Raw genomic sequence first — 12,456 nt, 5'->3', positions numbered from 1 at the left:
TGTAAATTAAAGGAGTCCACACTCTTAATGAAACTATTCAATATCCTACTTTTTAACTTCATTCTCTCATACATAGTAACATAGTTGATGAGGTGGAAAAAAGACACCAGTCCATCAAGTTCAACCTATTTTGGATCTCCTGCCATCCTGTACTTATATTTGAAATTGATCCAGAGTAAGCAACCGCCAATCTGTTTCAATTGTGAGAATTCCCCCAGACTCAATATTGCAGTCCTATTTTTACCCTATATCCACTACTATCCTTCATTTTAATTAATGGTCGTATCCCTGGATACACCTTTCCGCTAAAAAATTGTCTAACCCTTTCTTAAACATATCTATTGAATCTGCCATCACAACCTTCCCTGGCAATGAATTCCATATCTTGACTGCCCTTACTGTAAAGAACCCCTTCCTTTGCTGGTTGAGAAATGTCCTCTCCTCTAACCTTAGGGGATGACCACGTGTCCTGTGTATGGTCCTTGGGGTAAAAAGTTCCTATGAAAGCTCTCTGTATTGACCCCTAATGTATTTGTACATAGTAATCATATCTCCCCTTAGACGCCTCTTTTCTAAAGTAAACATGCCTAAACTGTCTAATCTTTCCTCATAACTTAATGACTCCATACCCTTTATCAATTTTGTCGCCCTTCTCTGAACCCTTTCTAGTTCCAAATTATCTTTTTTATAGAGTGGTGCCCAGAACTGTACTGCATATTCAAGATGAGGTCTTACCAACGATTTATACAGTGGCAAAATTACACTGTCTTCCCTTGCATCTATGCCCCTTTTTATGCATGCCAATACTTTGTTTGCTGCTACTTGACATTGAGCACTATTGCTAAGTCTACTGTCTACGAGCACTCCCAAATCCTTTTCCATTATAGATTCTCCCAAATTAATTCCATTTAATTTATAGATTGCGTTCTTGTTTTTGATCCCTGAATGCATAACCTTACATTTATCTGTGTTAAACCTCATATTCCATTTAGCCGCCCAATCCTCCAGTTTATTTAAGTCCCTCTGTAGAGAAGCTACATCTTGCTCTGATTTTATTACCTTACAGAGTTTTATGTCATCTGCAAAAATAGAAACTTTACTCTCTAAACCATCACCAAGGTCATTAATGAATATATATAAAAAGGAGTGGCCCCAGCACGGAACCTTGAGGTACTCCACTTAAGACCTTTGACCAATTAGAAAATGTTCCATTTATCACAACTCTCTGTTCCCTATTATCTAACCAGTTTTCGATCCAAGTGCAAATATTGATTCCAAGACCCAGTTCCCTTATTTTGTAAACCAACCTCTTGTGTGGCACTGTATCAAAGGCCTTTGCAAAATCTAAGTAGACCACATCTACTCTCCTGCCCTGGTCTAAGTTCCCACTCACTTCCTCGTAGAAACTAATTAGATTAGTTTGACATGACCTATCCCTTACAAATCCATTTTGATTCCCACTAATAATTTTATTGCGTACCAAGTAATCCTGAATACTGTCCCTTAAAATACCTTCCAGTAGTTTCCCCAATATTGATGTCAGGCTTACAGGTCTATAATTCTCTGGTTGTGATCTCATCCCCTTTTTAAACAATGGCACCACATCGGCTATTCGCCAATCCCTTGGTACTGAGCCTGATGAGATTGAATCTCTGAAAATTAAGAATAGCGGTCTAGCTATTTCCGAGTTTAACTCCATAAGGACCCTTGGGTGTATGCCATCCGGACCTGGAGCTTTATTTATCTTAATATTCTTCAGTCGCCTTTGGACTTCTTCCTCTGACAACCAAGTATTAATTAATGGCATGGTTTCTTTTCCATTTTTATGTATTACTGCCATTTGTTCCTCTCTGGTAAATACTGAAGAAAATAAAGTGTTTACTACCTCTGCTTTTTCCTTAGTATCATTTATCAATTCACCCACCTCAGTTCTTAGGGGTCCTATATTATCTTTTTTAATCCTTTTGCCATTTATATACTTAAAAAACTTTTTGGGGGTTGTCTTACTTTCTTTTGCAATGTGCCTTTCATTTTCTAATTTAGCCAATCTAATTTCCTTTTTGCATGTTTTATTACATTCCTTGTACCTACGGAAGGACTCCTTTGACCCTTCAGATTTAAACAATTTAAATGCACGCGTCTTCCTTTGCATTTCTTCCCTTACCTTTTTATTTAGCCACATTGGTTTAGACTTAATTCTTTTACATTTATTTCCCATAGGAATGAACTTATACGTGTATGTTTCCAACAACATTTTAAAGACAGCCTACTTTTCTAACGTATTTTTTCCTTCAAAGGCTTTGTTCCAGTCTATGCTCTTTATAGACTCCTTTAGCATATTAAAATTTGCCTTTCTAAAGTTTAAAGTCCTAGTTGATTCCTTATACCGTTGCTTCTGGAAACTAATTTCAAATAAGACCATATTATGATCACTGTTTCCCAAGTGCTCCTTTACTTGAATATTTGATATTACGTCTACATAGTCTGTTATTACTAGGTCCAGTATAGTCCGGTTCCTAGTTTGTACCTCTACTAATTGGGACATGTAATGGTCTTTTAGTGTGCTCAGAAACCTATTTCCCCTAGCTGTACTGCAGGTCTCAGTACTCCAATCAATATCCGGATAATTAAAATCCCCCATAATTAAAATTTGACCTAGTTGTGTAGCCTTTTCAATTTGCTGTAGAAGTTGGGCTTCCTTAATCGTACTAATATCTGGCGGTTTATAGCATATCCCTATCAGCAACTTCTCTGAACTTTTTCTACCGCTGGATACTTCCACCCACAATGCCTCTATATTATCACCAATATTCTCGTATATAACTTCCTGAATACTTGGTTTTAATTCTGGCTTAATATAGACATACTCCTCCTCCCCTTTTATTTACCCTATCCCTCCTGAAGAGAGAATAGCCTTACAAGTTGACTGCCAAGTCATGTGTATCATCCCACCAGGTCTCCGTAATACCTATAATATCATACTGCTCATTCATTGCTACTAATTCGAACTCCCCCATTTTACCGGTCAGGCTTCTTGCATTTGCAAGCATACACTTAAGTCTATTGCCTCCCTTAGGTATTTCTTTTTGCTTTAAAAAAGGCCTCTCCTTATCGGCTATGCTTCCCTTTCCCCCCTCTCCACCCCCTTGACTCTTGTTAAAGACCACTCTTACTACTCTCAATGTCTATCCTATAAATACTTGCTTGCCCATCACCCCCAGAGCCTAGTTTCAAATCGCCTCCAACCTTCTAACCATCCTCTCCCCTAGCACTGCAGCCCCCTCCTCATTCAGGTGCAATCCATCACGACAATAAAGATGGCAACTGACCGAGAAATCAGCCCAGTGCTCTAAGAATCCCTCCTTCCTACACCAATCTTTTAGCCACGCATTAACCTCCCTAATCTCCCGCTGCCACCCTGGACTAGCGCGTGGCACAGGTAGTATTTCTGAAAATACTACCTTGGATGTCCTTGCCTTAAGTTTGCGACCTATGTCCCTGAAATCATTCTTTAGGACACCCCTTCTTCCTCTAACTCGGTCATTGGTGCCAACATGCACCAAAACCGCTGGGTCATTCCCAGCCCCTTTCTAACAATCTGTCCACCCAATCCGCAATATGCCCAGCCCGAGCACCCGGGAGACAACACACTGTTCGGCATGCACGGTCCCGGTAACAGATTGCCCTATCTACCTTCCTAATAATTGAATCCCCTACCACCACAATCTGCCTGGGTCCCTGAGTAACTTTGGTCCCCTCTATGTTGGAGAGACCATTCCCCTGGTTGCTAGAGGAAGCAGTCTCATCCAACTCTACCAATTCTGAACTGCCTTCCACAGTATCTTTATCCAATCTGGCAAATCTGCTGGGATTGCTTAGCTCAGAACTGGCCTGCCTCTTCCTCCCCCTGCTACCCCTAGTAACTGTTACCCAGCTGCCTACCTGTGCATCCTCCTCTGTCTCTGCTCCACCCTGCTCAGCTAACGCATCAACGGTGAGCTGTAAACTCTGCTCCAGGTTGACAATGTCTCTCAATGTTGCAATGGTCTGCTTTAGATCAGTTACCTGGGCTTCCAAAGAGACCAATTGCTCACATTTCTCACAGAGGTATAAACCTTGGAACACTTGCTCCAAGTGTGCATACATATGACAAGATATGCATTGCGTGAGATCATCAAGCCTGCTACTACTCATCTTATTATGGCTAACCTATCTTCTTATAGCCTACAGTGAACTTTAGTACTAGCCTTTCCTAGCCACTTACCAGATTAAACCCCTTCCTGGATTCAACTCCACACTTTAAACAAACAGCACTTGAAATCAGACAGCAGTGAAACCACAAGCTCAATGAAATCGCTTACTACCTCCTGTTAAATAGAGCTTGCACTAACCAGCTGTATTAACTTATGCAATTAAACCACACCCACTAGCTCTAACAGAAGGAAGAAAAAAAAGGAAACAGAAAAAAGGGATACTTAATAACACACAGAAAAACGAATCTCCTTCAATAAACACACAGAATAATTCCCCAAACTATATCACACTCTCAGCACAGCACAGCAATTCTTACTGGATCTAACTCCACACTTTAAACAAACAGCACTTGAAATCAGACAGCAGTAAAATCACAAGCTCCACATAGACAATCCTCCTGTGATAAATCCTGCTGTTTGGAAACAGCATCTCGAGGGGGGGTGCTTTGCAGACGGCACAATAAACTACTTTTTGATGTATCCTGCTCTCAGGAGGGAATTTAATTGGCCGCGTTACTGTAAAAAGTAACGCGGCCTGCGCACTATTACCGTTATTACGGTAATAGTGCGCTTAAATATCGTTATTACGGTAGATTCAACACGGACTTTTTGCTCTCAGTTCCCTGAGCTGCAAGCAGAAAGCCGGTTTAAATTTACCGTAATAACAGTAATAGGTTTAACGCTGCGCTACTTCAGGGAAAATGTTATTCCCCCCTTAGTGTACATTCTCCTAGGGGGTAATTACTGCACTGTACATAAAGTTACATTGAGTAGTATAATTAGTAATTGTTTGTTCTTCTTATTTTACAAAATAATATTGATCATAGTTAATTTATGTAGAATATAGCAACAATTGCAGAATGTAAACATACAATAAATATGGTTTAATCTATTGCAGAAACTATTTTTTTATATATCTATATCTAAATATAATATAATAAATTATTATTATTTTTTTTTAAAGGTTTTGCCACCAAATATATCATGGAGTGGACAAAACCTCTTTGAAAACATTAAGGAGTCATGTCGCGTTCTCCCTCCAAATATCCTGGCTCAAAATAAGAGGAACCTAAAGAATAACAGCTCGACACAGACTGACATATTTCGTACTGACATCCTTGATCATACAAAAAAGATGGGAGACCGTAGTGGATCAGAGAGAGCTCTTCAGCTGAGCTGTCATAGTCACTCCGAACATAGTTTGGGGTCCATAGGTGGAGAGGTTTTCATGGGGCGTGGCTATGACTTGCTAGAGGAGGAGGGGCGTCCACTTGGCTACACAGATGCTATTACGAATGCACTAGTTGAAGCATCCACTGGAAAGCGAAGCAGTGGTACGTGGCCTAAAGTTATGGTCAGCCCTGGACACTCCCAGAGTGAGTTCACAGTCTTCAAGAGACCCAGGCAGAGGAAATCCATCTTTGATCCTGACACTTTCAAGAGGCCTCAGACACCTCCAAAACTAAACTTTATCCCCCCTGGACCAGTCATGAACCATTTACCTCAGTCTTCAAAGGGAGACAGGCCACCAACTCCCCCAACTCCTCCCAAGCGCAGTGACTCCATCAAATTTAAACATCGGCACCAGTCTAGTTCTGCTTCTGATTCCACTGTAACTGCTGGTTCACCACCTACTAGCCCTTCACCTGCCTCTCTTGCCACTAGCTCCCAAGAAGGCTCTCACAAGACCCACCATAATAGGGGAGTTGGGAAATGCTGTAGAGAGGATGGGACAGATTGTACTTTGCCAGGCTGTAGAGGAGGTGGGGAGGTGGAAAGCTGCTTGCAAAGGGCAGAAGAGCCTGAAGTGAAGAGGCCAAGACCATTGTCTGCACCAGCATCAAAGCACCGCCTAACACCTGTAACTATTCACACACTTCAAGTGAGTTCTTGTGCTGCAATCTTATATTTTTATTTAATCAGGACATTATTATTATTTTTTTGTTTTCTTTTATACATATCCTATGATAACAATACATTAAACTTTATTTATTGTGAATATTAAGTGAATTAATTCTCCAGGAAGGCACATCATAAAAATTGTATGTAAATGCTCTACAAAAGTGTTATTAAGGTCTCCATTTTTTTTACTTGACATTATACTGTTTATCTCGCGTGTGACAGATGTTACTCTTCCATTTTGCATTTCACTGTTTTAGTACATATATTTTCCAGCATCTAATAAGATAAGTATAATATCATCAAGACTTCTGGTAGAACAAGGCTAGTTTGCAAATACTTTGACAGCTTAGTTACAGAGACACACTTGTGATTTTTTTTCGCAAGAAATTGCTATAGTTCTCCAGCTGATTCTGAAACCACAGGTTTCATTCTCATTCTTTGCTCATTCAGCCCTTGACTGAGGATTGTGGATGTGTTAGTTCAGCAACAAATTAAGTCAAAATAATGAGGTTATGAGAAACCTAAGCATTGATTAAATAGTGCACAATCATAACTTGCACAAACGTACGCAGCATATAGTTGATGTTTATGGTTCTAATACAGATTGGATTAACTTGACCTAGTGTTAATTCTTTCTTTACTCTTTGAGCTCAAGTGTTGAAATGACCTATAAAGATATATCAAGGCCTTTTGAAGACTACGTACCTGAGTGTTAAGTATTTAGATGTTTCTTTGCAAATTATTTTTTTTTTTCTCAACTTTTCTCTCTGTCCCTCTTCTTAGACCCAGAAGTTCTCTCCTGGCTCAGAGGATCGGCTATCTCCTGAACTTAATTATGAGTGGGTTCGATTCTCTCCCACACGTTCTCCCCGCCATAGCGACATTTTTGCAGCTTCATTGTATGGTTCTGGAATGTCAGGCGAGTTCCTGAGCTGGACTGTTAATATATTCGTTTTTGTTCTGATAATTCTGTTTAAATAGTAATGTATACTTAAAGCAAACTGTATCCACTGCCTAAATTTTGCATACTGTGATTTTGTTTTAGGTACTGTACCTCGGAACCTGGCCCCATGTCCTGCTGTGACAGCAGTTTTGAGGAACCCAATCTACACCGCTTGGAGTCAACGTGTTCCGTCTAATAACTGTCCCTCCTCCACAGGCCAGGTCTGCTCACAGCACTTGCATCAAAGGTAATACATCACACTATATTCTAAGCCATTTTTTTAGTTTTCTTAATTGTTAGTATGAAAACCATTTGTTAACTACAAAAGCACTGTGCACATAAACTCGCTTGCCGTTGTGTTTTTCTTCATTCTATTATAATCTAGTGTACTGTAGTCTATTTGTAATTGTATCAATTATGTGCTCCAGACACAGTTTGTAAGAAAATATTTAATCTAAGTAAAAAGATATGATTCATTGATAACCATATGCTAATTTCACACAGTGCACAACACCATGGCCGCTTAAGCTTAGATCTGAGTCATAAACACCCTGTTGAATACTGCGATACCTCCCGTCCTAGAGTTCCCCACGGCTCCAACTCTCTCCCTTCCAGTGCTCGTCTCGGTAAGTAAACGTGTTTTTCACCACTTTATGATTCTTTTTTGAAATGACCTGGTTTTTGTTTTTTCTTGAAGGGGAAGGAATCTGAGCAAAGCACATTTTCTCTGGAGGCCTTACACTTACATTCTTATACTCCCCAAATATTGCTTGTCATTTTGCTTCTTTCAGTTGGCAATTATTCACATAACTTTTAAGAGTAACAAAGTACATTTTTGATAAAACATAATTCCTACTTCCTTGTCATCTTTTATTTCATTATTTTTAAAACTGAGAGAGAAGCGGTTAGAGAGGAATCAGGCAGAGGGAAGAAAGGAAAGGAGCTTGGTGGACACTCATGGTACCCTATTTCTCTAGATTCTATACTGACAAGAAGTCTTCTAAGAAGTAGATGTGATTCTTATATTCTATTTTATAATATAATAGGAAAGCCAGTGTTCCCATATCTGGTCATTTTTCTTGTAGTTGATACGTAATTTTCTCCTTAGAAGCTCTGAACCAAATGTTATTCTTAACTACTTAAACAGAATGTATAATAGATTGTTTGCATAATTTAGCTATGACATACTTCCCAGCATGTAAAATAAAATGATTGCTTATTTGAGATTTTGTTAAAATAAGGAAACATGGTAAAGAAGGGCAGTTTAATATTTATTTGTAAGATATAGTCTAATAAGGTCTGAACCTCGAAAAGTAAACATTTTTTTATTTCAACAAATATGGACAGTTTTCACCCTGTCCAACATAGGGAATGATAGTTATATTTTATTTAGTTTGGCTGGTACAATATATCATCTTATATACACTTTGTAGGAATTGTATTTAATACGACTCAAAATAGTTGTTCTCCTTGTCTAATCTTTGGCCTGTCTTTAAAGTCAAAAATGGATAACTATACAAGACAGTATTTCCTGAATTTATTTACATTAGCCAAGATGATCATAGTAAGATCCTGGTTGGATAAAGATGGTCTGTGCTATCAAAATTGGATTGGGTTGGTTAGTTAAATTTATCAGCCATAAGAGAAATATATTTCACTAGAGTGTGAATAAAAATATAAACAGATATGGTCTGTGGCTTATTTTCAACTATGTTGCAGGCATTGTTATTTCTAGCTGTGCTGCTGGGCCATCATACCTTTTATGTAAATTAATTAGGTATTAGAGATTCAAATTATTGTATTAAATTTAGAACATGTTTATGTTATTCTTTTAATATTTCTACAGTACTTATTTATAATTTCTTGTCATGGTATACATTGTATTATCTACAAAATGTAATCTATCCTGCATTTATTGTGATTAGTTTGTATTTATAAGGCGACTACTCTGTATCTATTTTGTTTTGTCATTTTAGACATTTTTAATAATTACCGGTACTTTTTTTTTTTTTTTTTTTTTTTTTAAAAAAACCCTTTCCAAATAGGCTTTACAATTTGATATAATATCATGTAATTAAAATACATATCAGTTAATTTTTCCTTGACCTCTGCACAAGAGAGACCTCTTACAGGTGCCATTACTGTGAGAGGCTCTTTAAGAAGGTTTATTTTTGGGAACTGGGGAAGGATTGCCATTCTCAAATGCCAGCAAAGAATAATTTACACAACATAAATAGTAATTTGTGACTTAAAATTTAGATTGGATGTCTGTGTTTCAATATTAGGGCTGTATAATGTTATATAATGACCTAATAAAGTTATCAATAGGAAGAATCAGAGTAGTTGTGGAGTGGAATTAATTAAATAAACGTAAAGCAAAGTTCCCAAATAGAATTGTTCTGCTCTTTCTTGTTCACTCAATTTATATTTTCTTTAATATATTGCAAATCTTTTAATACATTTCTTAGAACAGACATGTTCATATACTGTATATCTATCAATCGACTTGTTTTAACTGCTCTTTTGTTTTCTGGAAATTTAAATATATTCTTGTTTAATTGAAAGAATAACGATAGACAAACCATTTTCTGTAGTATACTAATTTGTCATCATTTTGCAATTCCCAATCCGTTATTAATTATTAAATTATTTTGGCATGTCTTTTACAATATCTCTTTCTAACTTTCAGGATCCTCAAGAACTGAACGTATTAAAATCCCCTTAACCCCGCGATACCTGAGGTGCCCAATGGGTTCAGAAAGGGGTAAGTTCCAACCCAACCTAAAATCGATTTTGAACATGGGGAACCGATCATAAATTTAGTGTGTGTGTTGTGGTGGTCTAGTTTTGGGCTAAAATCACCTGAAAAGTGTATGAGAGAACTTGTCAATGGATTTACCACCTCTCAGAATCTCCAAAGGACAGTTCCACCTGAAAGTGAAAATTCAGTCTTGGGTGGGTTAGCCTAGTAAAGTAAATGGTGACTTGCCTGGGGTTTGAAGATTCAGACTATCTGGTGGGACTCCAAAGTCTTATTCGTACCTGCTCCTGCCAGCAGCATGTTATCCATCAATAACATTCTGCCAGCAGGTGCAGTGGTGGATGGAGGAGACTGGAACCCGCTGGCTGGCCTGAATGCTGGACCCCAGATAAGTAACCTTTTTTTTTTTTTGTTTTGTTTTTGATTTTTTTTGTTTGTTACCATGCCTGTAGGATATTCCACCCATAACTGTATTTCCACTTTCACAGTATTTGGAATTATTCTTTAACCCCCTTCTATGTTATTGACAAGTAGGACTTGTTTAGCACACAGGGGGTTCCACGAAGTTTAAGATTATGCTTACCTGTTTCCCACTGTTATTTACAGTTGGTGGCTGATTGTGATGGGTGCAGAGTTTAGTGGTGTCATTGAGATGATGTTAAGTCAACCTCCTCACACATTGCTTATGGAAAAAGAATGAAAAGCCAGGGAATGGCCTGTGGCCACTATATTCATCCAAACCTAGAAACTCAGAGGCACTTTTGTTTGAAAGAAGGGAGTCCCCTCTTTTTCATATGATACCCACTTTTATGAGATCACAAGACCATAACACCCTATACTACCTAAAGCATTAGGAAGCCTAGGGTGGGGTTTTGTAATGCAGAGATCTTCCTTATCCTGGCACCTAGAGATTGAGGGGCAACCTTCTTTCTGCTGATGACCAGTAAATAACTACTAACGCTTTATGTAGTGTAGGGTAAGTTCAGAAAGGGGTGGGGTTATAATGCCACATTTCTCCCATCCTGGTTTAAATGGGCTCAAGGGTTCCCTCATTTGTCTAGTTTTCAAAATGGTATGCCTTTTTGGGCTACCCATTTTAGTCCTACAATTTTTTGTTTTTTATTCAAGGCAGTGCAAACTAGCAAAAAGTAAAGAAAAAATGCTTATCATTTTCAAGTGCAGATATTATGACAAACGGTCTATAAACTCCTGCCTTTTACTGTTTTGGAAAGGTGGATTGATGCCAAAGCATGAGTGACAAAGTATTTATTAGTGGTGTTTGCAAAAAATAATACATTTGCTTTTAGTTAACTTTCTTACAATTTCACTTAAAATAAAACACATTTTTGTCCATTTTAGGTAGATTGTAGTGACTGAAGTGAGACGCAAGCTAATGGTATTTGCTGAAAATTGAAAGGCTTCTTAAAAAAAAAAAAAAAAAAATAAGGTTTAACATGGCCACTACATAAACAAATTACTGATATTGATTTTAGAATATGACCAACCCAAAAATTGTTAAAATAGTCTCAATGCAAAGGAGTTAAAACAATAGCAATAAATTGCGGTATGCCATTAAGTGTGTTTGATCACATAAATGGTACACATAAGTGTAGTAACCCCTTATAAAAGAAAATAAACTGAGGGGATACCAAGAGGGTTTATAGGAAGGAGAAGAGGTTGGTTCTTTCTCTAGTGCCCTGCCCCCTAGGAGTGAAAATTAACCCACCGTCTGTGCCCCCCTACAGCCACAGAGAAAGGGATTTAACAAGAAGTACACAAATCCCCTTATTATGCATCCGTATATGTAATCAGTTCTGATTAATTGTAACTAGTCTAATACTAGAGAAAAAAGCTAAAACATGCTTTTTCCCATTGCTGATCGTTATTGAAATAATTAATGAGAATTACCAACAAAAAAGCTAGACAAATTGAAATCTGTACCTCTTAAATGTCCTGATTCATCACAGTTCTCGCCCTATGCACTCAATAGAAAACCTGTGTTGCAATATTGGCGTTGAACGTTGTGCTGTTTTTCAAAACATACGTTTTCCATCTGCAAGCACATCAATACCCAGGCAGATTTTTTGAATAGGAACACTATATTTAGGAGAAATATCTTTTATTGTTTGCCAAAAGATATAACAGCTGTGTAGATAACTTGGTATTTGACACCAGCCAGTTGCTCCACCATAATGTCGATGAAAGCAGCGATGAGCCCGGTGCACTGGAAACCATTTTTTACTGTTGTCGCATCAAAGGACAAAAATGTTTAACAAATCTGACATGAAGATGCCCTTGAGTCAAGGTGGCAGCTAATCCATACAAGTTAATTAATATATTGCTATCGGCTATCAATTGCAACACTGGAAATGTCGGCAGGCTAAATGCTGACACACCCATTCTGGGGACAGCTTGAAAAATATCGACAGTGTGATTGTTGACATTCACAATATCGACAACCACAATGCTGACATTAAAAGACCAATAACGGCGGGATAGCTGCCGGACCCGCAGGCATTGGTCTTTCAATGTCTGCATTGTGGTTGTCTATATTGTGAATGTCGACGTGTGTATAATCTGTGCAAGACTGCATAGGA

General features: G+C 38.1%; 2 protein-coding genes across 4 annotated transcripts in view; both read left to right on the top strand.

Annotated features, from left to right (window-relative positions):
* POLR3A (RNA polymerase III subunit A) overlaps window positions 1-12,456 on the top strand; it is a 614,347-nt gene that overhangs the window by 351,908 nt on the left and 249,983 nt on the right. The gene's annotated exons all lie outside the window — the stretch shown is intronic.
* DLG5 (discs large MAGUK scaffold protein 5) overlaps window positions 1-12,456 on the top strand; it is a 159,790-nt gene that overhangs the window by 101,666 nt on the left and 45,668 nt on the right. For all 3 annotated transcript variants that reach the window (XM_075217086.1, XM_075217087.1, XM_075217085.1), the window contains exons 16-20: window positions 5,218-6,135; window positions 6,939-7,074; window positions 7,201-7,345; window positions 7,603-7,724; window positions 9,788-9,862. In XM_075217086.1, the coding sequence (XP_075073187.1) occupies window positions 5,218-6,135; window positions 6,939-7,074; window positions 7,201-7,345; window positions 7,603-7,724; window positions 9,788-9,862 (1,396 nt within the window). The remainder of the gene's footprint in view (window positions 1-5,217; window positions 6,136-6,938; window positions 7,075-7,200; window positions 7,346-7,602; window positions 7,725-9,787; window positions 9,863-12,456) is intronic.

This window comes from Mixophyes fleayi, chromosome 6, assembly GCF_038048845.1.
Source record: "Mixophyes fleayi isolate aMixFle1 chromosome 6, aMixFle1.hap1, whole genome shotgun sequence".
Classification (NCBI taxonomy): domain Eukaryota; kingdom Metazoa; phylum Chordata; class Amphibia; order Anura; family Limnodynastidae; genus Mixophyes; species Mixophyes fleayi.
This window is presented reverse-complemented; position numbering and strand designations above follow the sequence as displayed.